Raw genomic sequence first — 25,995 nt, forward strand, 5'->3', positions numbered from 1 at the left:
CCAGAAGTTAAAGTACTAGGTTCAGCCTCGGGTAACGCCACTGACTGTACAACAATATTTTTCTTCTCGATCCTCTTTCTGAACTTAAAATCAGGTAAGGAACTACCACCATCAAGGGGGTAATCTTGACCAAATAACCCACATTATGGTGCAGATGAATGGTTTATTACAGCACTATCGCAGCATATAGCAGTTTTCCCACAAGGTTCTTCCACATAACGTGTGGCATAATAATCCACTTTCACATAAGGTCAAAATAATTTGTCAACTGTTTTTCTAAAGATACAATCCAGCCTGTTGTGCTGCAAGACGCAACCTGTACATGAAAATATGTTCCAGGACTTCCATTTGTTTTCCTGCCATTGTAGAAAAGGATAATGGCTTGTTGAAAACTAGAAACCACATTCAAAATGAACTTTCTATGTGGGGCAATCACTGCTATTTTGATGCATCTTGGGTATGTTTATATAGCATTGTACGCTGCACAAGAACCCAGCACTGGATCTTTGACTCCATGATGTCTGGCTTTTGCCGTGGCATGATTACACGTCTGTCTTCAAGATGTGTGTTTTTTTTTGTTTATCACTATAATTTAGAGAGTGTGTGTACGAGTGCATTTTGTCCTCAGTGTTTGCAGCCTTAGGGGGCACATCTGAACGTTGAGAACAGCATGCAATCTATCAAAACATCGATGAACCAAGAAAAACAATTAAGAAATGCTGAACGGATGAGCAGGACATCTGCAGCTGTGACCATGCATTAGGTCTCAAGATGGGATTATTTAATGTCCACTAGAGAATGAATCAATGCACCCAAACAACTGACACAAAGCCTGGCTTTATAGAGGCATGAGTGCATGACTAGCACACTATCTCTGCCAGCAGGTTAACTGGCCCTCGGACACTACACTGTGACCTGACCAATGATTTGTGATGGTCAGCTCCTGTGTGAAGCTGCAAAGAGGATGGAGAGAAGAGCCATAAAACCCTTGAGTAATTCATTATGGAAATGTACAGGAAATGGGCACAGGGAGAGGTAGTGTCAGTGGCAAAAACAAGGGCTTTCCCTACTTCTCAGTTGAATCCAATCTGCCTGTTCAACACAGAGATTTGACTATTTGCGAGCACATTGGAGTTCGATATTTGGCCTTCTGTCTACACTAAAACAGAGGAAAACTGAGTTTTCGACCTCTGCAAACTGAGCTTTTTAGAAAGAAACCTCCAGGGTGGAGACCTTCTGTTTACATGTGAAAAGGAGGTTTTAATGGCAGGTTGCCAGTTTGTTTTCATCTGCTAGGTACTGTAAGGCTTAATTGTTTCCAAGGCGACCTTCTTTTACTACAATATTACTACACCGAGCGGAGGAGAATCAATATATTGTGCACAAACATATATATCCGCATTGGCTTGAGCCATTTCCAGTTTAGTTGTGCCGCTAACTGAAGAAGACTCAATGTGCATGCTCGCAATGTTCTTCTATGGTGTTTGACTTGACACATTATTGCCACCTACTGGCCTGGCATAATTACGCTAATGTTTGCTTTTACTGTAATGCACAATGAAAAAAACGGGGGTTACAAAAAATTATTAGAAATGATCAACTTTCAGGTGGCAGCCCTAACAAAAACCATGCAAATGTAGTCGAACTATTTCAAAAAAGCTAAGTGGGTGCGTAGCTTACAAGCTGTACTTGTTCACTTTGTGAGGAAATAAAGGGGGGTTCATAAGATTCCTCTGCTTCTTAAGATCCAGCTCTTGAACCCCACTGCCTAGCTCTTAACGCAGTGATCTCACTGCAAAGGCAGTTCAGTAGCCAAGGAGAGCCTGGGTGTGGGTACGCATGCATTGTGTGTGTGTGTGTGTGTGTGTGTGTGTGTGTGTGTGTGTGTGTGTGTGTGTGTGTGTGTGTGTGTGTGCCCGAGTGTGAGAGAAAAGGGGGGAGTATTGGCTGGCTTTGAGTGTGTGGATACAGAAGAAAAACCTCAGACTAAATGCAGGCATGAAAAAAGAAAACAGTGTGTAACCAGCCTGGGAAAAGGTAACCAGAGAACGCTGTGTTTGTAAATCACTACTAATCAGTCCTCCCTCCTTTCTCTTGACCTCACCCCACCCACCACCCTCACTTCCCTATCTGTCCAAAAGCACCAGATGGATACACACAGAGTTAATGATATTTTAAAGACAGCAATCACTCTTGCATAATGTGTTGATTCATTGCAACACAGGCTAGCATCAGCCCCTTGAAAAATCTTCTCTCATTTTTCTAAATACTGTTTCAAGCGGCCGAGGAGCAGTTTCATCAAGTCAATCAGCTCCGCTCGGAGACGCAGAGAGACATGCAGCCGGGAGAAAGTTGTAGAATTTGAATCGAACCATGAAACGGCTTTTGAGTGTGCCTTGAAAATTAAATCAGTCTTGGCTTTTCAGTTTCTGTCAGTGCCATCAAAGAGCAGCAGCATTAGAAATATTGGCGCTCCAGGGGCCGACTTGAAAATCCTGATATCTTAGAGTGAGCACATCCACAAGATGGACGGGGAATACAAATGAGTCACAGTTCAGTTGAATAAACTGCCGTCCATTGATTGAGAATGACGTTTACTCTTGATCATCGAGATTAATTGAGTTAAAGCTTCAACGCCACAAAGACAAAGTGCACACAGCTACACACACACCGAAAAATCCCCCAAAGCAATGGATTATTCTCACGTCATAATTTGAGTGATATGGGATTAACACATTTGTTTGCGTTACACTCTCAGCGTTTAAAAAAAATATGCAATTCAAGCTAATGGTAGCAAGGTTTTATTCTTTTTTTTTTATGTCTGCCAAACAGCATAATACACCCACACTCCTCAAGGATATTCTACCTCACGCAGTCTGACACAGTGACCCATTATCTGCGGTTGGAGCCCCGGGCGGGAGAGATTACAATGTCAGGGAATAGGCGACTCCAACAGGCAGCAGCAGCAGCAGACTGATCACATGCATGCATCTCAGCATGGCAGGCGCTCTGGTCAGTGCAAGAGAGCCACTGCTGCATAATGTGGAATCATAATAACCCGGCAAAAGCCTGGGAGGAACTGGAGGCTTTTTTTTTTCTCCCGAGATTTACAATAGTGGAAGTCTGCAGGTGTTAAAACATAGTAGGAGGTGAGAATAGCTATGTATATGTAGTTTAATATGTTATAGCTCGAGAGCATGTACTAGGTTGTGGAGGGGAGGACCACAGTTGATATTACAGGTGCAGTCTCAGGGAGCATCGAGCCAATGCTAAGGTAAAATGGGATCTTATGCCATCTAGAAACGAGGAAATTCAGTGGGAAAACCAACATATTCCCAACCACTATTGCAGCTTTAGATGGACATAAATAAGAGCGACAGTAGTATTTACAATACCAATGCAACTATATTCGCCCTGAATCGCTGCAGTGGCGTTTATTTACACGGCTGAAGTTACTATGGAGGGAAAGGATGCCACACCGTCACACCAACCGTGTCGTGCTGTTCCAACATTGTAACGCAGCGCTACCGTAACACAACATACAGGCCCAGGCAATTAAAGCAGCGTCTCTGGGGGTCTACTACGCTGCTACTCATCCCTCCGCAGTGGCCGCACACTATGCCGTGAGAGGCGCGTCAAAGATAATGAGGGCGACAGAGCGAGTCAAACGTGAAATAATACGGGAGACACGGGGACGGACGTTGGTTGGAGGAGACACATTACAAGCAGAACAAATCCCTACTCACTTTGTAGAAAATCATCTTTAAAGTGCCGTAGAACCCCATCCTTGTAATCCGTGTGTGTTTTTTCCTCTTCAGTGACAAGCGGTGAAAGAGTCCAAATGTGTGCGCGCGGTCGAGGTGGGGAGATGGCTCTGATGACAGCGCGAGGGCAACAGCAGCAGCAGCGTACTCTCAGGTAAATCCAACGCCGTCAGTGATGTGAACATGCTCGGGCACGTCACCACCGGACTGGCGAGCGTGCAGTAGATCCAGGCATTCGAATTAAAACACGGGGAGAATAGAGAGGGGGCGCCACGCCGACTTTAACGAAGGGGGCTTGGGTGAAAAGAACAATACGATGCGACGATCACGCCGCCGTCCAGCCTCACCGCGCAGGGAGTGAACAGAACAGATGAGCGAGGGAGAGGGTGACACTCAAATAAAGGGGAGGAGTGGAGAGAGAGAGAGAGAGAGAGAGAGAGAGAGAGAGAGAGAGAGAGAGAGAAAGAGAGAGAAAGAAAGAGAGCGTCAGAGCAGTGCCCTCTTCTTCCTCTTCACAGGCAGCACGACGGTTCAGATTACAGCCCAGCCTCCCCGGTGGAGACGGCAGCAATGGTGCAGTCCAACATTCAACACATTGTGAGTGCGCGGCGCATCCTTTTTACTGCGAGGCGGCACACGGAGGCAGGGTGGGGTACGCACTTGTCCTTTACAATAAGAAGGTGGACCCCCGCCCGCCTGCCCACTTGTTGCAGAACTAAAACACCTCATCCATCCATCCACGATGCACCACACCCAAGACAAATCTCTCTCTTTAAAAAAATATATTCAATTGGACACTATACCAGTTAATAATGCACATAATGCAGTGGTGGAATGATAATCTATAATCTGTACATTTACTCAAGTTATTTGCCTAACAACAAATTTCAATTTCCTTTTCGATGTTATGCTACTAAATTATAGCGGGAAATATTGTAGCCTATAGTGAAAATGCCCGTCAGAATCTTCTCCAGATGTCTTCTTTTTAAACATAGCAGTTATTCTGCTGTCCTGTTATACAAAGAAAATAAGCAACTCTCCCCTTCTTGAAGCTTAAAGCAGAGAATGATAGACAAATCAGCTTGATAAGTGACTCTTATTCATTTTCATTGTGATAGATTACACAACCCAAAAGTTAAAAAAAAAAATCAGTTTAAATATGCTCCACCATGACCAACTAAATCAAACATAAATGTAATTTACTGCACTGGAGTGCGGCCTTTAAGAAAGAACACATTACAGGTGGCCGTTATAACCCATCAGTCAACAGTGTGAATGGATGCACGTCAGCTGCACCTGCCTATCTGAACACAGGCCAATATTTGCATTTCAGAATGGCAGGTAATGGGCGGTTGCACCTGTCCAGTCACAACTATACGCACTGCTGATGGCTTCACATCTGTGATTCCAGCTAGTAAAACTCACAACCTCAAGATGGCAGCTTTGGTTTAAAAAAAAAAAACATGAACATTTACTGTCACAAAAGAGTTTCGAGTTGTGACATAAAACCTATTTATCTTGTTTAGCCATGCGATATAAATACTGTAGAAGCTTTTTGTTTGATTAATTTGGACAAATTGAGAACAGAGAATATGAAACTTTGTCTCTGGCCAACTGTGTTACGTCACTGTGCAGCAGGAGAGCTGGCTGCAACACATTTCTACATTATACTGAGCTGTTGCCATTTTTAAACAGGGACATTTTGAGTGTAGTTTGAATCCAACTTTGAGCATTGGTGTGCTGCCTTCTGGGCATGGCATTAAACAATTTCCTCTTGCAAAAAACGTGTTTGAGATTTTTCCAGTTCATACCAGTCTGGACCAAACCAATAGTTTCAATAGATCTTCAGCATTTGCTACTCTTGACCGCACATGCACTGGCATTAGATCATCCAAACAGGGGGCACAATGAAGGGTCGTGGGAAGGGCTCTATTCACAGGTGATGGAGCACTGAGACCTGGCAACCTTCCAGGCACTCCCAATTTACACCTGTAATTACTGAGTGACCACACAGGGGGGAGGGGGGAATATAGGGCGTGTTGCCGAAAAAAGGAAAAATTGGCAAGAGAGTTCTGGCTAAAGGAATGTGCGCCACAATTTGGGAAAGATTTGTCGAGTCATTTTATACAAGCCAATAAATAATTTAATGTGATGGGACAATTGCGAACCTTGCAAAGCACTTTTTCCGTGGTGATTTACCAAAGATGATAAAATATAATCTTAAACAGTAAAAGAAGGATTTTATGGTAGAGAAAAAAGTCTGGATTAATATAGACACAAGTATAAATCGTGATAATTTGAGAGGACATGACGACAGGTGTTAAGGCACTTGGCTAATTCTGTCATGTTAGTCACACTTTCTCAGCATAGCAATAGTACACACACAAAAAAGAGAAAAGCATTGAAATTTGGCGTAGGTCTCGGTGCATCAGACAGAGCGCTACCGGCTTTGTCTGTGTGTGTTTAAGGTGGCCCTCATGAGAAAGGCCCTCTCTGGTAGCTCTCCGGCTCAACCTTTACACAGCACATTGGAATGCTTGGCATGCGAGAGGAGTTGCACTGTGGCCTTTGAATGGGCTGCGGCCTCCTTTGTCGCTCTCCTTCTGCCAGTTGGTAAAGCATTAACAACGGCCCACAACCCCTCCCTCGCTGATACTGACCTCTGGATTATCAAAACCGAAAATCCCTCTGGTCAGAAAAACAGTTTTTTTTCCTCAAGGTCTATTATGTTATTATAGTATCAACAACAAAAATCTTTTTCAGGTAATACCATCGGCTCCTTTTGCTGCAATATTTGAAGAGGAAAGGATTTGTAAAAAAGTAAGCTCATTATACGCAGTGCCGTGGAGGGAAATGCAAATGCCATCTCATTTGACTGTGCACAAGATAATAGACATCAATGCTCAGGTTTGCGCATACTGACTCAACAAAGAGCCTTCAGATAAGTGGAACATCCTTGGATGTATGATGATTTGAGAAATTGTGAAAAAAGCGTTTAATGTCTGTATGACTTTGTTGTTTGTATTGATTTTTTTATGTTTTCTTCGTCTGTTTATTTATGATTTTTCATGCACAAATAGATTGTTTAATCCATGTGATGTCAATTATATTTACGCATTATTCAGCAGGAAACTAAATATTATATTGGTTATGTCTCATTATCGAGATATGCAAAAGGTGTCTTAAGAAAAGCAAGAAAACAATTTGAAAGCAAGTGTTTAATAGATTGACCTAATGAATGATTTAAGAGCTGAAACAATCATTCGATTCATCAATGGACAGAGAATTAATCGACAACTATTGACAGTCGTGAAAATGTTCTTGTCTTTTTCAATGACAGCAATTTGAATATCTTTTGGGGTTTGAACTATGGGGAGCTGCAACGGGGAATGTTCTTAAAACAAAGACCTCATAATTAATCCAATAACCCAGAAAGTCACCAGTGGATTAACTGATGATGAAAAAGAAATTCTTAAATTGATTCTCTAAATTGTCAGATTAATATTCTGTTGAGTTGCTGACTAGTTATTTAAGCCTTAGGAGAGGTATTTAAAGGTCTAAGACTAGTTTGATTGGAGGAATGTGACAGGCCTACTATTCAACAGATGTTGGTGGTGAAAAGGCTTGGGGAGAAAAGGATCTTCCTTGAGCAAATGTTTAATGTGAGGTGATGAACTTGAAGGAGGCAAATACTTCCTGTGCAGTGAGGCATCACTAAACGAGGGCATGTCATTGTGCGATTGTCCTCATCGTGGAAGAAAAATGGAGGACTAGGGGGTCTCTCTCTTTCTCTGAAATGCTGAAGTGTGAGCCCCATTCCAGGCCGGACAGATGTATTGCGTGTGGGGGAGGTTTGATGAATAAGGAAATCATGGATCATGGCATACAGCGAAGGGTAATAATAGCATCATCTGCATGGAGGTGAATTAACATATCCTACAGCCACCCACGCGACTGGAACGTTCACGTTTGAAGGGGTCAGGTCAACAAAGAGAAATTAAATCAAGAGCCCCTGGTATCTCCCTCGTGACATCCATGGGATTCTCGGAAAAATGAATGAAGAGCAGAGGTCCTGGCTTCGCAAGTAAAGCCAATTATTTAGAAAATGTGAGTTTCAAGCGTGTTAACATGGGTACGAGTAGAATATCCTTGAGAAAATATTTAATTGGCAATGGTTGATGCAATGAAAATGAAAAAAATGTACAAAAGTTTAAACGTTAAAGAGAGAAGGATGAAATTCAAACAGTCAGACAGCGTTAGTCTACCACACTTCTTGCATACAGCAAAGTGCTAAAGCTGGTGAGGTTGTGTCATAAAACACAAGGCAAAAACAATGCTGACTAATATTTTTTGTTTATCACTCACCAAACAGAATCTGAATAGGAATGTTTGCTGCTTAATGAGTGGCGAAGTCGCATTTAATGATAAAACCAATGTAGTGTGGCCATATTTTGAGAAAATATATATAGACATTTAAACACTTTTATGCAACACACAGGCATGCCACAAATACAATAAAACATATTTTGTGATCTTTGCTTTAACAATAAGCAGAAGGCAGTCAAGCAAAAACCACAGTAATGATGTAAGGGAACAAGACGCAGTGGGCTTCTCTCTAACATGGAAATCTACTGAATAGCTTGGACTACAAAGATGAAACTCTACTGCATCTGTAGCGGAACCACAATGTCCATAGCTGTGTCCTGTCTCTCGTAATGCCACAGCCTTAGTAGAAAAAACATAAATCATGTCTTTTTATTTAGGAATGTGTGCTATTAAAAGTGACCAGGGAACCCTTAGCGAGGCAATTAAAGACCAAGAAGCTGATTTCCCCATGGAAAATAAGTAAAATCTGGTGTGAGTGCTTAGTTGGGGACGATGATGTTGACTCTGGCCTAAAAATTTACATTAAATTAAGGAAATTTTGAACACAGGAAGGAACCCAACAAATTGCTCCATTCACAGCCCTTAAGAATTCAAATTCATCCTTTTAATTGGCTTCTAAACCCCCAATTCAACCTTCTTAAATCTTAAATATGTCATAGTTACAACTGTATGAATGTGTGTGTGAATGGTAACGTGGGAAAGGAAAACAGGTCTCCCTTGTAAAAGAGTCTTCGGTCTCAATGGGATTTACCTGTATAAATAAAGGTTATAAAAAAACTTAAAAAAAACTGTTATATGTGTAAGAAGTCCAAGACACTTTAGAGACAGACCATCAAGCACTTTAAAAAAAAAAGGACAGGACAGGCAAGTCTTGCGTCAGGTGTAGAAATCGTGCGTGTCAAACTAATGTTCGAACCAAGAAAGAGGCTTCGGGGCTATGACAGTACACGTTTGTTTCATTTCTTTTAGCAATTATACACGCAATATGACCTGACAGAATACTATGCACATGCTGGCGGAGTGCAGCTCTTCCCAGTGGGTCTACAAGGACAACTGCTCGACATTCACTTGTCCCTGTAGTACTACTGGAAAGAACTTTAGAGGTGGGGGCAAGGATGGGCATTACATCACTTTTTTTTTTTTTTTTTTAGGTGTTACATTCCTCTCCTTTAAATCATTTGTTGCACTAACAGTAATAAAGTCCATGTAATTAATGATCGTGTCTCTCTTTGCATTTGAAAAAAACTTGGATGATGCTCTCGATCGTTATGTTGTCCATGCACAGGCACCTTATATCAAGTCCTAAGGCCATTGGCAAAGTGAAACTAGCTTGCTGGAAACTGTCTAAAGAAAAAGCATCAAACAGAAATATGTGACCCTCCCCGAGATCCACAGCCTCTTTCATAGCGCTCCTCATTACATTCGACCTTCCATACAGCTGAAACATTGGGCAGCAAGTTTGGATGGCTCTGATTCAGGGAGTGACCTCTCTGAACTACATCACTTTCTCTATTATACAAGGGCCTGTTCAAAGTCAGCTTAGTTCATATAGGCCAAAATCACAAGTGTGTCTCAGTCAACTTTACAATTTGTAAAATAATATCTGTATAATGACACCCTAGTCTAGTCTAAGATCAATGATAGAAAGAAAATTACGAGCCTAAACATATTGGGCCAGTCCAACTCTTCCATCGGTAACAGGCGACAATAGTTTCGTCATGTACAGTGAAGACAGTAGAAGCAAATTGTGAATTGAAATTCTTATTTACTACTAAAAGTTAAATTAAGAAATAAGTACTTAAGGAGAAGGTCACATTCTCAAGTCAAATTGTACAGGAAAGATTTAACTGAAGAGGCATTTGCCTCCATTCCTAATCCTTCTCCTGTGACGGGCCTTTCTAGTTTTGTATTTGGATGCCGCTTGAACTGTCATATCTCATTCAGAAATGAAAGAGGGTTATGGAAATGTGTGTGATGAGCCAGGTGAAACTTGGCCAGGGCTGGCATAAACATTTACACAGAAGCAAATAAACCTCTTTAATAGGGATGCACCGAAATGAAAATTCTTGGCCGAAACCGAAACCGAATAAAATGAAACAGTTGGCCGAATGGCCGAAACCGAATACCGAAAGAGGTTTTTGCAGTTTTGTTTATCTATTTTGCCACTTCTTTCAACATTGCATACATGAACTCCCAAATGTTCTCTTCAAACATAGCCTACAACTAAAAATCAACCCCAAATAAATAAAGAAACAGTAAAACCTTCAAATCTAAGAGTAAAATTAACATTTTACTAGGAATGTGATTGTTTATTTATTTATTTATTATTCTTTCGGACAATTCCACACAATACACAATTTTCTCTTTCATATATTCATACATTTAACTGTGTTGTCCGAAGGGTGACGGAAGAAGCCAAAGGCTTATCAGGTCCCGCCCCCATTGTGAACCACTCATTGATGTGTACCTTGACTTATATGAGGAAGAATCTACAAAAAGATCGACTTATTGCCATTTTTTTCTTTTCTTTTTTTGCAATGCAGTGCAGGTTGAGTTGCTCTAAAAAACTGCACCACAGCTCCCACCGTAATGATCAGACTTCAGAATGTGCATCAAAGCCTAATGATCATAACAATGAGAGGCTTTAAACGATGTCCATGCTTAGGAGGTGATAGTAACTTTTTCGGCTGTAGACTGACACTAACGGGGGGAGGCGGCTCACTGGACATATATTTAGTTACGCTGTCAGTTTGCCGAGATGGCTCTGTATTCCATGGACATATAAAGAAATGTATTCAGGCTCGAGCAATGCAATCAGATCGCAGTGCCCCCCCCCCCCCCCTCTCCCACAGCGCTAACGGACAATATGATTATCATTTTCGCCGTCAAACCAGAGTTTTTTTTGCGCTGCGGCTCTCACCGGCGAGGTGTCACTGTGAATGACACCGTTACCAACCGTTAGTTTCACTGGGTGAATCGCTGCTTCGCTCGCGCAAGGCTTTTGTGTTTCTAATGTGATAAAACATCAGTCTTTGACGAGTGTTTTAACTTAATGCTGCTTAAAGCATTGCAATGCGCCGTGTTTCATCCAGTTTGAAAAAATGCTCCCACACTGGACTCTGACATTTTCATGCACGCAGCCTACAGACTGCTCCTGCTGCGCGCTCCCGACCAGACGTGGACTCGCATACACGGTTACGTCTCTCTTTACTTCCATTTCCTGGTTTGCAAGCGGGCAGCTCTTTTAAAAAAATATTTCCTTATTGTCATTTAGTTTGTCAATATTCGGTAATTTTGTTCGGCCTTTTAACTGTTTCGGGCCGAAACCGAAAATGACTTATTTTGCCATTTTCGGCCGAACTTTTTCGGTGGCCGAATGTTCGGTGCATCCCTACTCTTTAATCATCCAGAATTACCACTCTGCATCCCAGATGAAGCAGAGCGAGCCAAATTGTGCCTGCTGGGGTTTTGCCTGTCATCTGTAGATCCCTAAACATTCTTGAGAAGGTGGCGGGAAACAATGTGGGGACATTGTGACGGTCAGTGACTTAGACGCTTGCCTTGACCTGAACTCATGTCAGAAATGTATTTTGTGATAGTGATCTGGGACAGCATCTACCCATACTCCCTGTTATCTCTCCAACTAAGCTGTCATTTGCATGCTTGCTGTTTCAAGTTAAGGGGTTCTAAAGAAATCATGCCTGAGTAACCTTTCAACTGAGATTTTATCCTAAACTGAGTTGATCATAAAATGCTATTTCACAGTCTGTTAGATGCAATGAAATAAGCATTAACCCTTGTTTTGGGCATCAACCTCAGTTTTTATCAGCCATGTTAGCAGTATGATTCCAGAAGTCAGAACATCCACTTTGGTCAAGAAGACTAAATTATCTCTACACCTATAGGATATATAGTTATGAAATGTTGTGCCGACATTCATGGTACACTATCTACGCTCATGTTATGATGAAAGGGGCTCTGCGATTAAAAATAGTTCAAAGTTACATGCCTGTGGCACTACTACTAATACTAATATGTGTTGTTATGGAGCCTCCTCTCCTTTAATCTTGTGAAGAAGAAAAGCAAGAGAGTTTCAAGTGGAATGGTGTCATCCGTCTTAGCGATGTTCTTCAAAACACACTGGTAGTGTGTGGAGAAGACCATGAACTTCCTTTTAGTACAGACTGTAGTGTCTCTATCCTCATAACACACTTGTGAGGAACAGAAGAGCAGAGTTCAGGGCCATATCACCGATAAGATAAATGGAGGGATACTGTTTAACAACTTAGGAAGGAAGATGATCCGAGAAAGCTGGGGAAGCATTTTTTGTCTCGAGGATGCGGTACATGGGCTTTTCTAAAGATTAAACTAAGGTGGATCCCTCTGACAGTTTAGCCTGATGGATGGGGCAATCTTGAAAGAATGCAGGTACAACATCCTGCAAGTTTGATCAGCTCAAATTTGAAACACGGCTCCTATTTTTTCATCCTTTTTTACTAGAAAGCAAAGTTAAATACAGAGGTGGCATGAATGGACAGTGACCAAAAAACACAATTATTTGAAGGGAATGAAATACTCGGATCCTGTGTTGACAAAGAAATCCAATTTCTAGAAAGTGAAGGGCACATTTGATCTTGTTTAGATGTGTCCACTGGCCAAGCTTTGAAAGCCAAGGCTCTTGTCGAACCACCAGCAGGGTGGGTAAAAGCAAATTTTTTAGTGCCGACTTCACTGCTATCTATTGCCATGTCGGACGGCATAAAGTGAGACTCATAATGGCTTCAAAAGAGAGATCAACAAGGCTGCAACTGAGTTCATACATCTATATTTGGGCGTTTGTTGGTGACAGAGTCGGACAATGGGGACTTGAGTGACTTGAAGATGATTGATAAAACGTAACAGCAATGAAACTTGCATGAGGACTTTGGACTAGACGTTTCAAGATTTTACTCAAAGATACAAAAACCTAAATTAAACAACCATAGCCCATCCACGGACTACTGGGATTGTGAACGTGAATGAATTTAATTAAATGTCGACTTCATTATTGTAAATCTGTAGCAAATATCGATGTACATTTTATCGATATGTGATCATCTATAAATATGATCTGAACAGTTTGACATTTGTCTGTATTTGCTAGCAATAGCTACCCTTCAAATTAACATACACGAGACACTTGCAAAAAAAAAGGCTTTGCACTGTGACTACAAAAGATGTGAAGCTATTACTTAACAAAACAACCGGAGGCAAACTGAGAACTGCTAGTGGAAAAGGAATGCATTAGCAGAAGATCATAAGTAATGCAATGATTTGGTCCATGAAGTATACACTCGGCTATGGAATCATTATTTACCATGTTTAATATGCCATACTGGTATGACTGAGGATCACGTAGCCTTCTTGGCTGAGGCAATGCGGGATAAGAAAAGTAATCTAGGTTGGAATTTTTATACATTATGAGGAAGAGTGGACCTCTTTGTTCTGGAGAAGACTGGCCATGCTAAAACACAGTACATGGCAGGTATCATATTGAGCTAACCGAGACATTCTTTAGTGCATTTTAGATCGATGGTACTACTGATGCAGAGGGAGATATATCTTCCAAGATTTAAAATGCTACATGGAATGACAAGGGTCATGGGTCATAAATGTTTCATTTCAGGAAGGCTAGAGGAGCGGTGAACCGTGGATGGTTTGCAAGCATGTTTGTTTCACTCCCACATGCACTCACAGACTCGCAAACACTGATACTGCCACAGCAGTGGTAGACACAAGAGACCTACTGTATGTATTGATGCAGAGACATGAAAATGTGCAGGATACAGATTATTGCAACAGTAGACGCTTCAGCTGCAAATATGGGGTTTCATATTGGGAAAGAGTAGCAGTCAACTCTTAAATAAGGAAAGTTGAAAAACATTTAAATAAGTGAAAAAGCAGAGAACCATAACACTGTACAAAGTATATAAATGTATTGAGTAGGTCTGCAGTAATACTTGGTAAAGCCGACGGTGGTTGCCATATGTCCATATGAATCTAGAGTTGGAAATCTGTCTGGCTGTGAGGGTAGGCAGCCTGGGGAGCTATTCACTATTGCCAAAAGGAAATCTTGAATGGCTGGATATTCATTGTATGTTACCAGAGAATTCCATAATTTGTGTTCATCAAAACTCCTCTGACAATTTTAGCAAGAGTCAGACCTCGTGTTATTGCCACATGTGCCGTCATGACATTTTAAAGATTTTGGCGGATTAACTGACGTTGATTCCGTTAAAATAAATTATCTTATGAATGTATGTTAACCCATTGATGACGGCTGCTGCGCGATGCCACATTGGCTCTCCTGCCTGATGCTGCGTCGCGCAGCATTATTACTTTATCTAATGTTCATGGCATTCCCAGCATAGAATGCACTGTCATTGGATCAAATACACATGAGGTGGGTTTTGTTGATTTTTTTAAGACCACGTGACCACCCAAAAGTTGTGTGGTTTGCCGAAAATCATGTAAATAAAAAAAATAAAAATAAAACTAAATAATAAAAAAAATACGCCAGCTATGTCGGCGACAGAACAGTTAGTGGCGTTTGGTGCGCAGAATCAAGGTCTACTATAGACTACTGACGAAAATCACACAACACATTGCATCTATTTATTAACAATATTTAATAATTTTCTAATTCATCTAATTTTGACGATTTTTAGAAATATTTATTGGTTTGTAAGCGCTAAGGGAGCATGTTTAAATAAAACCTGTGAACCTTAACTTTTAAATGTATTTTATTTCATGTTTCTATGTGCTACACAGGCTTAGATATTAAGGTTTTGGTAGACTTGACAATTCGTACTATTTTTTCAGAAAACCCTCAGGCATTAAGGACATGCATCCTAGATTGCCATAGTCATCAATGGGTTAAGCATTGGTAAAAGCACCTTTGGGAGCTTTGTGTTTGTTGTTTTGTTCTCTCGTTTGCAGAATGGATAATAGAATTACCCAACAGCCCTGCACCAGGATAACACAACATGTAGTCATACACCAGGCAGCAGAGTGCAAGGGGTATATCCTTTACTATACCAGGTTTTTAGGTAGAGCTGTGTTCTCACCAACATTATGGAAGTTTCATTATCACATTTATATTGTTTAACCTTCTTTATTAAAATGGGTCAGTCATGCCTAACACTACTTCCTACAGCCCAATAGTTTCTGTAATGTTTTTCTAAAAATAACCCAAATGCCACAAAAAACTATCTGATGTCTTCAACTCAACCATGTGGAGCAGCTGGCAGAGACACCATTTCTAAAAAGGTTTTGTTATATATATATTGGAATAAAGCATGTGTTGGAGGAAAATGATAGCACAGTCAACCCTCATGTCTGTGCTTGACTTTGGAGATATCCTTTAATCTCATACTGCTCGCTACATTATAAATGAAATCGGTTACAAAGGATTTTTTTATCTTCAAATCTATTTAGTGATGCATGTGGTCGTCTCTGACTCTGTCTTTGTTTTGTCTAGATGTGTGTTTTTCATTCTCTCTGATGTTGTTTTAAAAAGAGAATAGGCATGGTAAGATATGAACATTTCTTGTCACAATGATCCTTGCAAAAATAATTGCAATTCAAGATAATATTATAATATTCTTGAAAATATCAAAATTAATCTTAGACATACTGGGATCACTTTACCTTACATTTTCTTACATTTACAAGTCAAAAATATTGATTGCAGCACATATATTTGGCAAGCCACGCCTTCAGACATGGGTGACAGTTTTGATTTAGGAATGACGAGAAAGATGCAGCTTCCCTTTGAAGCAATTAAAAATAAAAAAGGAAATCAATAAAAGGAATGTAGGTCAGCAAGCTAGACAGCTTTTGCAATTCATGTTAAAATATTCACAATTATTCAAATAACAATTATCCCAATAATGGAAATTCTTCATGATCAACGAATGGGATTTGCATTTTCAGTTTTTGGAAATGCGTTGGCCTTTGTCTAGGAAGAGATTTAAGTTTGGAAATCAAACAAAGTATGTGGAGTTTGATTAAACAACTGTGTCCCTGTTATAAATAGATTCACTGATAAGTCTATGCCTATTCAAAGTGGGCTACAGATTTCCATAGATAACAAAGCATAATCATTTCTCAAGTATTTTCGTTTTCAGGTCAGGGGTGTTGTATTAACTTGAATAAATCCAACCGTTTTACATGGAGGTCAAGCTAGAACATGCAAATGTTCCTCTTGTGGCAGGAAGTGTATTGTTAGTTCAAGCTGTCAATTGTCCCACTTCATTCTTCCAAAACTTGTCATTCATCTTGATGAGCCGTCTACCTTAAACAGACAATGTAGCCTGCGGGGGAGCTTACCACTCCATAGAGATACTGCAGGCATCGGAGCAGCAGATGGCATGAAGAAAGTAAATATGCTTTCCTACTTAAAAAGGTGCAGAGACTCCCGGGGCCCAACCAGTAAATATGAAGACTCAAAGTTCAAATTATTTCGCTAGTCAGCTTCATGCGTCAGGATTTCTAAAAGCAACACAATGCCTCATGGGAATTTTTATGTGAAACATACAAACATAACCAAACAATGAGAACGCTTCCCTCTCTTTAAGATGGGACAGATTTACAATTTTAAGAGCTGTTGTAACTGAGTCTACCACATAACCCTTAACTGTTTGTGTTGGGTGGATGGTTATCATTTACTTTTTCTCATATGGAGCCAGTTGCCAATTGCCATATAATTCCGTCAGCTCTTTTCCTTTACTTTCCCAACAAAGATGCTACGTAGCCAAATGGCCAGTCAATGAAATGAGCACAAGAGTGGAAAATGGAAGTGAGGTTGGAACAACTTCCCCCAAAATAGACTTCCCATGGCACACACTGTCTTACTCCCCACCGCAAGAGCATGGAAGCCTTTTAATGTTTTCAACTGAGAAACCAAACCATCTACTTTAGGGGATGTTGTTGGCCTGCATTTCAAAAATAGCGGGACACAAACTTGGGGGTCAACTTCGCTCGGAGAGAGGAAAGTAGAGTGAAGTGAACTCGCACAGCAACCAGAGTGGGTTACCCAAACCTCAACTGCATCCACACAGTGCTTGTACTCTTTATTGGAGTCGACATTCGAGTGGGAGTTCACAAAACATGAGTAGGTGATATTTATATTTTATGAAATCTAAAACTTATAAAGCTCTGTGTTTATGGCTTGCAGGGACCGTTCATGAACCCTAAGCTAAACTCCAGCGGCGGATGTTTTAAGCCAAAGGGTATCATCACTTTCAGTCGCTTTCCATTTCCCCCCGCCATGTTGTTTAACCTTTAAGTCCAACGCAACCTGAAATTCAAGATTTCAAATGTCAGGCGTGTCAAGTTAACTTTTTTATTTAGACAGCTTTCAGAGGGGGGGTTGTATTGATCTATGGTTGTTTACTGTGTTTTACACACAACAAGGTAAGTCGTATATATGGAGGCAAAACAATAAATAAACTGTGGAAGATCATTAAAAACAATAAAATAAAAGTCCAAAGGCAGAAGGAGTGGACTAACTTATGCTGTTTTTGTAGCTATAATAGGAGTGCACAGCACAGGGAAATAAGTGTATTTAAAATATAATAAGCCCTGTATACACAGACAATACTTATTATAGTAAGGTACATGTTTTGTCTTTTAATTGACACAGAATATCACAAGACTTGTTTTTTTATGAAACAAATAAAAATGTTTAATGCAAATTCCAGCCAGTGCTTCTGCTTGTAAGCTGCCTTCTGACTATTGCTTCCCCTTAGCATAATGTCTATTGATCAAGATTCCTGACAAGCTATCATTAGCAAAAACCTTTGCCACCTTGATTCATGTATAGGAGGCGGGGCCCACTGCAGCAATTCAGCCTTGACCCTATAGATGACCTTTAAAATGTCACAATAGGCAGCCCACAATAGCATGCCATGTGCCTGGTGGTTTAATCTGCAGAGCCCATCTGCTGTGGCTGCTGCCTGTGAGGTGGATCTGGGGGAGAAGAGAGGGAGTGCCCAGCCTCTCTCTGAAGCTCTGGGTGTCTGTCTCACTACATCCTGTGGGACAGCTGTATGGTAATGTGCACGAGAGGCCGGGGACAGCAGCAGTCACTGGGATTGCCAGGCAGACACAGAACAAGGAACCCCTTCTCAGTGGGGTAGCCCAAAGGCACGAAACTTGGCAGATTAGACATTCAGGAAACAAATAAGGCTCCATCACAGACAAGCATCCGAAATCAACAACAAACAACCACCAAACGCACAAGCCTGCAGAGAGAAAAAGGAAAAAGCGGAGGACAAAAACCTTAAAGTATTCAAGTGATGAGGCTGAAGAACTCTGCCTGCCACCTTGTGGTTTTTCCTCCTTTTGGAAACAAAATACACGCTGTGATTAGGAGAGAAAACATCAAGAACAGAAATATCTTAACTTCTATCCACAAGAGTCTTTATATAGTCAATTAAATAGCATTTTTAGGATTGCAGGTGTAATGACATTTCTACTCTAGAACTACTTCAAGCGTTGGTTGCATTTCCCTGAGCCTCATGGAATAACAGACAGGCTGTCAGTGACAGCTGATGTCAGATATCCCGTTAGGAGCAGCACAGTGAAATGTGGATGCTTTGAGAAAACCAAATCAATAAATCAAGGCAAGTTGCAGATCTAATCCTGACGCGACGATGACGAAGGCCAGGCAGGGGCGTGGGCAGCAGCGACTAGCCCCCCCTCTATCTGTTAACTGTTGCCTGGCAACAGGATTGGCTCTCACTGGCCTCCAGGCAGCAGTGTGCTGCCTCTGGCCTCATCCAGGGATAAGGCTGTTTGCTATTGGAGTCAACCAATTCTGGCAATGGAAGCAGGGGTTGCCATTCAGTAATGAAATCTGCAGAGGCTGCTAATGAAGACTTCAATTTCACTAGAATAAAGCCAATTTTATCTCAAAATGTGACACAAAGTCCTAAGGCACGGCTGGCTATGGAATTTCTATCCATGAGAATTGTTACAATTTGTCACTCACCTCGCTCAGCTAACAATGCCATAAACATCAGGCCACAGCCCCTACAGGCTGGAAACAATCATCTTTTAAGGGAAACAGCACGACCTCTAGAGTTTCTATTTCTCCCTCCTGTGCTGGCCACGCCATCTGCCATTGATGCACTCAGTGACGATGCTGTGTTAATTGTTATGCAGAGGAGATGTGCTTATAACAAATGGATTATTCCAAAGCATTCAGCCTAGCCATTTTTATCTGTTCCTCAATCTGTATTGTGCTCATAGGCATAAAAAGTGCATCAAGATGAAGAGGAATTCTTTACCAAATGTTCCTCAATATTCACTGGAAAATGAAATCGGATATAAATAGATAAAGAAGGTCAGAGTACAAGGAAAGACTTTGTCCTCCTTGGTGGTGGGACAGAGATTTAAAGGTGCACTATGTTAAAGAGAAGTGAAAATGTTCTAAGGTATATTCTCATAATTGAATAAACAAATCTATAAAGCACAAGCTGTCTTAGTGAGAGACAGTTTTTTTATATTAAGAAATGTGCCTAGCCTCAGAAATGCAAATGTCAAGTTATTTTTGCGACAGAAACTGCTCAGAGCAAATATCTGCTTCCATTGGTTACCAATACAACTTTGCACAGAAGAATGTGTGCTCTTTTTTTTCCAGAAGGGAAAGTCAAACATGTTCCCCCAGAAGTGCAAAAAAACTGCACAGCACCTTTGAAGACAAGTTTGTAAGGCTATGACTGTAGGAATGAAGTCTCTTGAATCACTTTAATTATATATTTCCATGCACTTTATCGTCCATCCTTAACAGTTCTTTAACATCTGTGGCTGCTGTTTGCACTATGACCCTTAGTATCAGCACTCCTCACACGCCTTCTGGCTGTTCATAAATAGAAACCATACTAATAATTCTTCTCTTTTTTTTCCAACATAAGAAAAGCTGAAGAATATATCATCTGGGGTTTGTGACTTGACGTTGGATAAGTTCAAATTTTTTCCAAATTGCTAACACGCCCGTATGTACATGCTGTCTGCATTCCACCTGTCAATACTGCCAGTGAAGAGATCATTTCCTTAAGCAATCTCAATGTAGCACAGGGGGGTTCGTATGAAACTACCATGAGCCTTTAGCAGTCTGAGTCAGACAAATCAAGAAGAGGGGCATTGTTGCTTGAATTTTTTTATGTCTAATATGTATATTGGCCAGAAATAACTTATAATAATAATGCCACATCCCAAGGTAAAATACCATAGGCCTTTTCCCTCCATTTGCATTAATAGAATAAACTTATTTTTTTCTCTTTTAATTTTGCCAATAGATATTGTCCAAAGGGCAGTGGCACCCAGGTGTATAGGATATGATATCCCCATTTACATGAATATGAAAAAGTCCAGTTTTTTCCCTGGCTATAGAATCTGTGCAGGCATGTCTAGATGGCCCCTCAGCAAAGTCAGCATACCATCGAGTCTCTAATTTCGGAAAATAACAAGTTCTCTTTACAGCTCAGGATGAATCCATGGAAATTTACGGCTGTCTGGACTCTGCTTGACTTTAACACTGTCTGTTGGATGTGGCATCTCATTCTGATCACCAGTGATATAGTACAGGAGGAACGAGCGATATTCCATATTACTCATGTCTAGATTCCACTTGAGCTTTCAACGTGTGTAGATATGTCTCTTTCATGTTCATGTGGTTTGAGTCACAAAATTAGATATGGACCAACATGCCCTCAACATGTTAAATTATTTTTGTTTTAATCCAGCGAAACTGTACATTTTTATTGGTAATTTTATCCTTTTTAATTAATGAAGGTGAACGCATTCATCCGAATTTACGACAACTATGGTAAGAGAAAGGCAAATACTGTGACATTGATTCCTTGTGTGATTACCTTCCAGTAAATAGGTTTGCAAAATAAAATGCTATGAAAGGATTGGCAGCACTGATGGTAGTAAAATGGTTTTCATGTATGAAAACATGAATTTGCATACTGGCAAAGGACTGGACACTAAAGTATTCTGTAACATAATAACGGAAAACTGGTTTACAATGAAAGGAAGAATAATTTTACTAAAAGAACCCAAAGAAAAAGTGACATTTTCATATCTCTCTTGGCAGAAGAAAAGGTCAATTCTTAGCTTGCAAATTCGACTCTTTCCTAGAAGTGGTAAGAATGAGAAGAGTTGCCTGCCTTGACTTGGCAGGTGTATCTACAGCTGGCTAGGGGGATGGAGCAGCAACACAACCTGGCCACTAGGCTCTCTGGCGGCCCCGTGGGGTCCCACTCTCCCACGCTCATCACAAATTAAAGAGGGCAGTCAGACCAAATCAGCACGTTCTCCTCTCCACTGTAGCATGCTGATGTAAGGTGGTGTAAGGGAGGCCCTGAGAAGATCGGGGGAGATGATGCATGAAGAGCACATGTGGTTACTCAAAGCCCTAAGCAACTCCACTATGTCCAGGGCGGCGCCATCTCCACTGACTGTTAAATATAATATGCATGAAAACTTTTTTTTTAAATAACTTCATGATGTACTTTAGATTTTGAAGTTGACCAAAGCTGTCATAATAGATCCTTCTGATGTTTATCGGAGCGCAACATTTCGGCTTTAATGCATATGGGAATATGGAAATTGTTTGCGACATCTCATTCAGCAAAGTCACAGTTATCCAATTCAATTGCCATTTATTGATTGGCACTGAAATATGTTCTCATAGGTTCGATACCCGGTCAGGGCAGGGCAAGCCCAGTGGGGGTCCTTAGGCAAGACCCTTAATGATTACTGCCTCACTCCAGTTGTGAGTCGCATTGCATGAACGCATCTGCTAAATGACACGTAATAAAAAAGAACTACCCTGAACTTTCGAAAACCAACGCCAGGCTACAACCATTGCCGGTTGCTGCTTTTTATTACGGTTATAATGTATGTGTTGTACTGTCTGTTTTTTTTATAAGACACTGGCTATGATGGGGCTCCGTTGCAACTCCTCCGTGAATCTACATTTTGTAAAGCTCTGTATTGACGCAGGTGTTGAGATTCTCAATTGCAGATGGTGTGGGAGATAACTTTTGTAGACTTGTGGAGTCCAAATATTTGGTCATTTTAATTAGAAAAACACTATAAGATAGGAGGTGTTGATTAAAAGTTGGAACCTCAACATTATTTCACTGCATTAGTCATTAAGATTCAGTGAATGTAATGTTTAATATACATAGTAAACACAATGATGGACAGACCACCAAGTTACCCTGTGAAATGTCTGACCACTCCTGTCGTGCTATGGAATGTCTTCATGCAAACAAAGGTAGGGCGGAAGAGAAAGAATGCTGGCTACTAATCATGAATGCAAATAATTTAGGGAAAAAAAGTAACAAAACTACATACATGCACCAAATGTCTAAGAGCTATTCAGATCCTATTTTATGTTACATTTAGTCTAAAGTATCTCCCATAAGAAAGGAAAGAGTCAGCAAGTATTGACGGCATTTCAGGCTAATGAAATTAAGTGGGAAGCTCCTGTCTATAAAAGTTTACTTTCGTGTAATTCAGGGGGTAGCTTTAATTTGCCGAAACTTGGAAGTCTGTCCCCAACGCGGTTGTGTGTGTTTTTTTTTCCTGTGGGCTGATGGTAAACAAGTGGGAGGCGTAACAAGCAGAGTAATGAGGCTCTGCTAATAACATCAGGGCTCGGGCTAAATGAAAGGCTGCGGATGTTGCTGCTCTGTAAGGAGACGTAGCTGGAAAATCTAATGAAGCCTTGGAATCCCTTCCACTGTCATCCATCACAGTAAAATAACAGGCTACTGACACAGAGCAGCTGAGATAAAAAAATAAAAAATAAAATATAGCTCAGGAGATCCAGCGGGTTCGTGTTCATGTATGTGTACAACATATTTGTATGTGAGGAGCCTATCATTGATTTTCCAATTTGTATTAGTAAATTAATCCCTGCGACATGCCCCCTCCTCCCTTTCTCATCTGAGGATATTGATTGCTTTGTTATACCGCCTTAAGGAGGCCATGAATTGCTAATCGAAATACTAATTCTAAAAGGGAGCTGCTGCTGCATCAGGGTAAATATTCAATTCCTGGCCATGCAAAACAAACAGCGCTAAACTGTTGGGGGACTGGGGACAAGATGTAGTAGAGTCACAAGTTGTGACCATATATCATTTGTTTCAGTTGATTTGAATGTCCATGAATGGCAAGGGATTTATTTTTTTCTATTTCTAATCTTAACTTCAAGAGAAATTAGAAAACTTTCTAAGGTAATTTAAAGGCAAACACTAATCCTTGGCATCTGCCTAAAATGAGCTTTAACTTAACCCCAAATCCCCTGATGCTCCAACTACAGTTTACAGTTAACTTCTGGTCATGGACAAGTTCAATCCAAAACAAATACTCATCCACTTTTGTCGTAGTGTATTAATAATGTCAGACATTACGGAGAAGCCATGCAGGCTCTGTTGGCATGCTAATATACAATGAACATGGGCTGAAGAAGACACATCATCATTACCACACTATTTCAATGTCGTCTTGACCAAACAAAGAAAAGATAGATAAGATGTGACACACTTTCTCTGGCCTGGCACTTAAATGAATGCTTCCCTTATGGGTTAGCACTCAGAGATAACACTTAAAAACACACACACACATACACACACACACACACACACACACACACACACACACAGTACTCATCCATTATTGTCCCTCTAAAAGCAAAATAATTTCCCTTCACGTCAAGATAAAGCATGTATGCTTGGCCACATGCACTCATGCAGTTGGCTGGAAATAAATCAATATGAGATTGTTGCTCTTTTCTAGGTGTAGCCTGATGTGACCTCAACATGAATTCAGATGTGCTGCCCGCAGCCGTTGTTCTTTTTCGCTGCCTTTCCTTCCAGCAGACACCTGTCAAAACTGACAAGATGTCATCACTTCCATGGAGGTGCAGGAGAAAATATCTGCAAATGTGAAGCTGTCCATATTGTTTCAAGGGAATTAGATAATGGTGCTTTGAATGCCACATTAAGCGAATGAATTTGAACCGTCATTTTAAAGTAGAAAAAACAAGATGCTGTTTTTACTCTGCCTCCACGGGAATAACCACAGTGGACTATCACTGTGTAGTGGACTTGACTTGTCAATCAGTGGGCTTAAAGATCCAATGACAGGCATTTACTTAGCATGGATAACCCGCAGTGAGTCAGAAACACTAGAAAAACCGAGATGCAGCTTATGACGTGACCACTCCACGCAGTCATGGAAAAGCCAAGGTCCACTGATGCTGCACCAGGTTCACAATCATCCCCACACAAAGCACCAGCACACCCAAGGCTGACCGCAGAGCAATGTTACTTTCAAACCAACAGCCAAGAGACAGAAGGCCAAAGCATAAAGGAAACATTTCATTGACAAAATAATATTGTGCCATGGAAAAGTATATGCAAACGGCGAACTTTGTAGACCGATAAAAGGTCAAATCCCCCCAGTAACCCTTGTGCTTGCATGATCCCGTTATGGCACAGCTATCTGATATTTTAATTAAACATTTGGAAAATTGTGAAGGATGAAACGTATTTTTTTGTAATCAAGGAAACTAATTTTATTCTCAGTGTTGTTCAGACTGTTTACAAGAGACAACATTACCTTCAGGTACCAAGGTATTCATTCAAACAGTATAATTAAATAGACATCTGGCATTTAAGTTTTTCAAGACAAATCTTAAACAAAAAAAGGTATTGGTCTTTAAACATAGGCTTTCTATGGAATACTTTTCCCAAGGTTCTCCTCTTAATTATCATTGCATTAAAGCTGAGAGAAGTGCAACATAATCAGACCCTTAATGTAGTAGTGAATGCTGCACTCATAGTCGTCATAACAACCTGAACATTTAATGAAGCTCTTAGCCGTGAGTGTCTGCATGTGGAACCTGAGTGAAGGGGAGAGAGAGTCTGTGCTTTGAGGAAACAGATTTGTGTCTAAAGGAACCGTTCATAAATACAAATTTCAGCAGGTAGGCAGGGAAAGGGGTGGAAAACAGCAAGAGTAGCACAACCGCAGGCAGAACTGTTGTGATTCGGAAGTGTCAGTGATTTCAAAAAACTAAACTAAGGATGATAACAGAGCTACAACACCACTGTTGATACTCAAATCACTGCAGCAAGCATGAAGGATTCCTATCAGACCAAAACAATAACTACATTGAACAACTGCTGTCAAAGCAAGAGAAATCAAATACACAGCAAGTGACTTAGCCAAAGCCATAATGCACAAACCCTCTCAGCTGTACACCGACACAGGGATGGTCCTGAACTTTCTACTGCCTCACGGATCATTTAACTTTAAGTTCATGCTGCCCCCTAGAGGCTAGGGAACAGCAGGCAAAACACTTCAAGCACCAGTGAAGAGTGAAGTAGGAGTGTGTTAGTTTTTTCTTTTCTTTTTTCTGTTTCTAACTGCTTTAGATGAAGATGTGGAAATCAATGTAAGTACTGTATCTAAAAAGATTTGTTTTTTTTTTCTTACCTGTGTGTCGATAGCGTTCCATAACAGGAGAACAGGACATGGGGGAGAAAGAGAAAAACAAATGTCTGTAAGTGGAAGGCTCTTCATTAGCGGTAAAGGGCATGAGCAAATAAGTGCATTATAAGCAGGTCCAGTGGGCGGCAAAGTGCTACAATTACTTTTCCACTAAAACAGCATGAAGTCATAATTGAAAGCACATACTCGAGTTGAGTTTTTCAGATGCAACTTTTTATTAGTTTTCAGGGATCATTTCAACTCGTTGTTTCGAGGCAAACAAAAG

General features: G+C 40.7%; 1 protein-coding gene across 2 annotated transcripts in view; it reads right to left on the reverse strand.

The window, feature by feature from the left end:
* fbxw7 (F-box and WD repeat domain containing 7) overlaps positions 1–25,995 on the reverse strand; it is a 107,482-nt gene that overhangs the window by 23,610 nt on the left and 57,877 nt on the right. The window contains exon 1 of one of the 2 annotated variants that reach the window (XM_080030213.1): positions 3,747–4,107. The exons of the other annotated variant lie outside the window; for it this stretch is intronic. Within the exon in view, the coding sequence (XP_079886339.1) occupies positions 3,747–3,785 (39 nt within the window). The 5' untranslated portion in view covers positions 3,786–4,107. Of the gene's footprint in view, positions 1–3,746; positions 4,108–25,995 lie in introns of those variants that run through there. 2 annotated transcript variants of the gene reach the window in all.

This window comes from Ammodytes marinus (genome assembly GCF_949987685.1).
Source record: "Ammodytes marinus genome assembly, chromosome: 6".
NCBI lineage: Eukaryota > Metazoa > Chordata > Actinopteri > Uranoscopiformes > Ammodytidae > Ammodytes > Ammodytes marinus.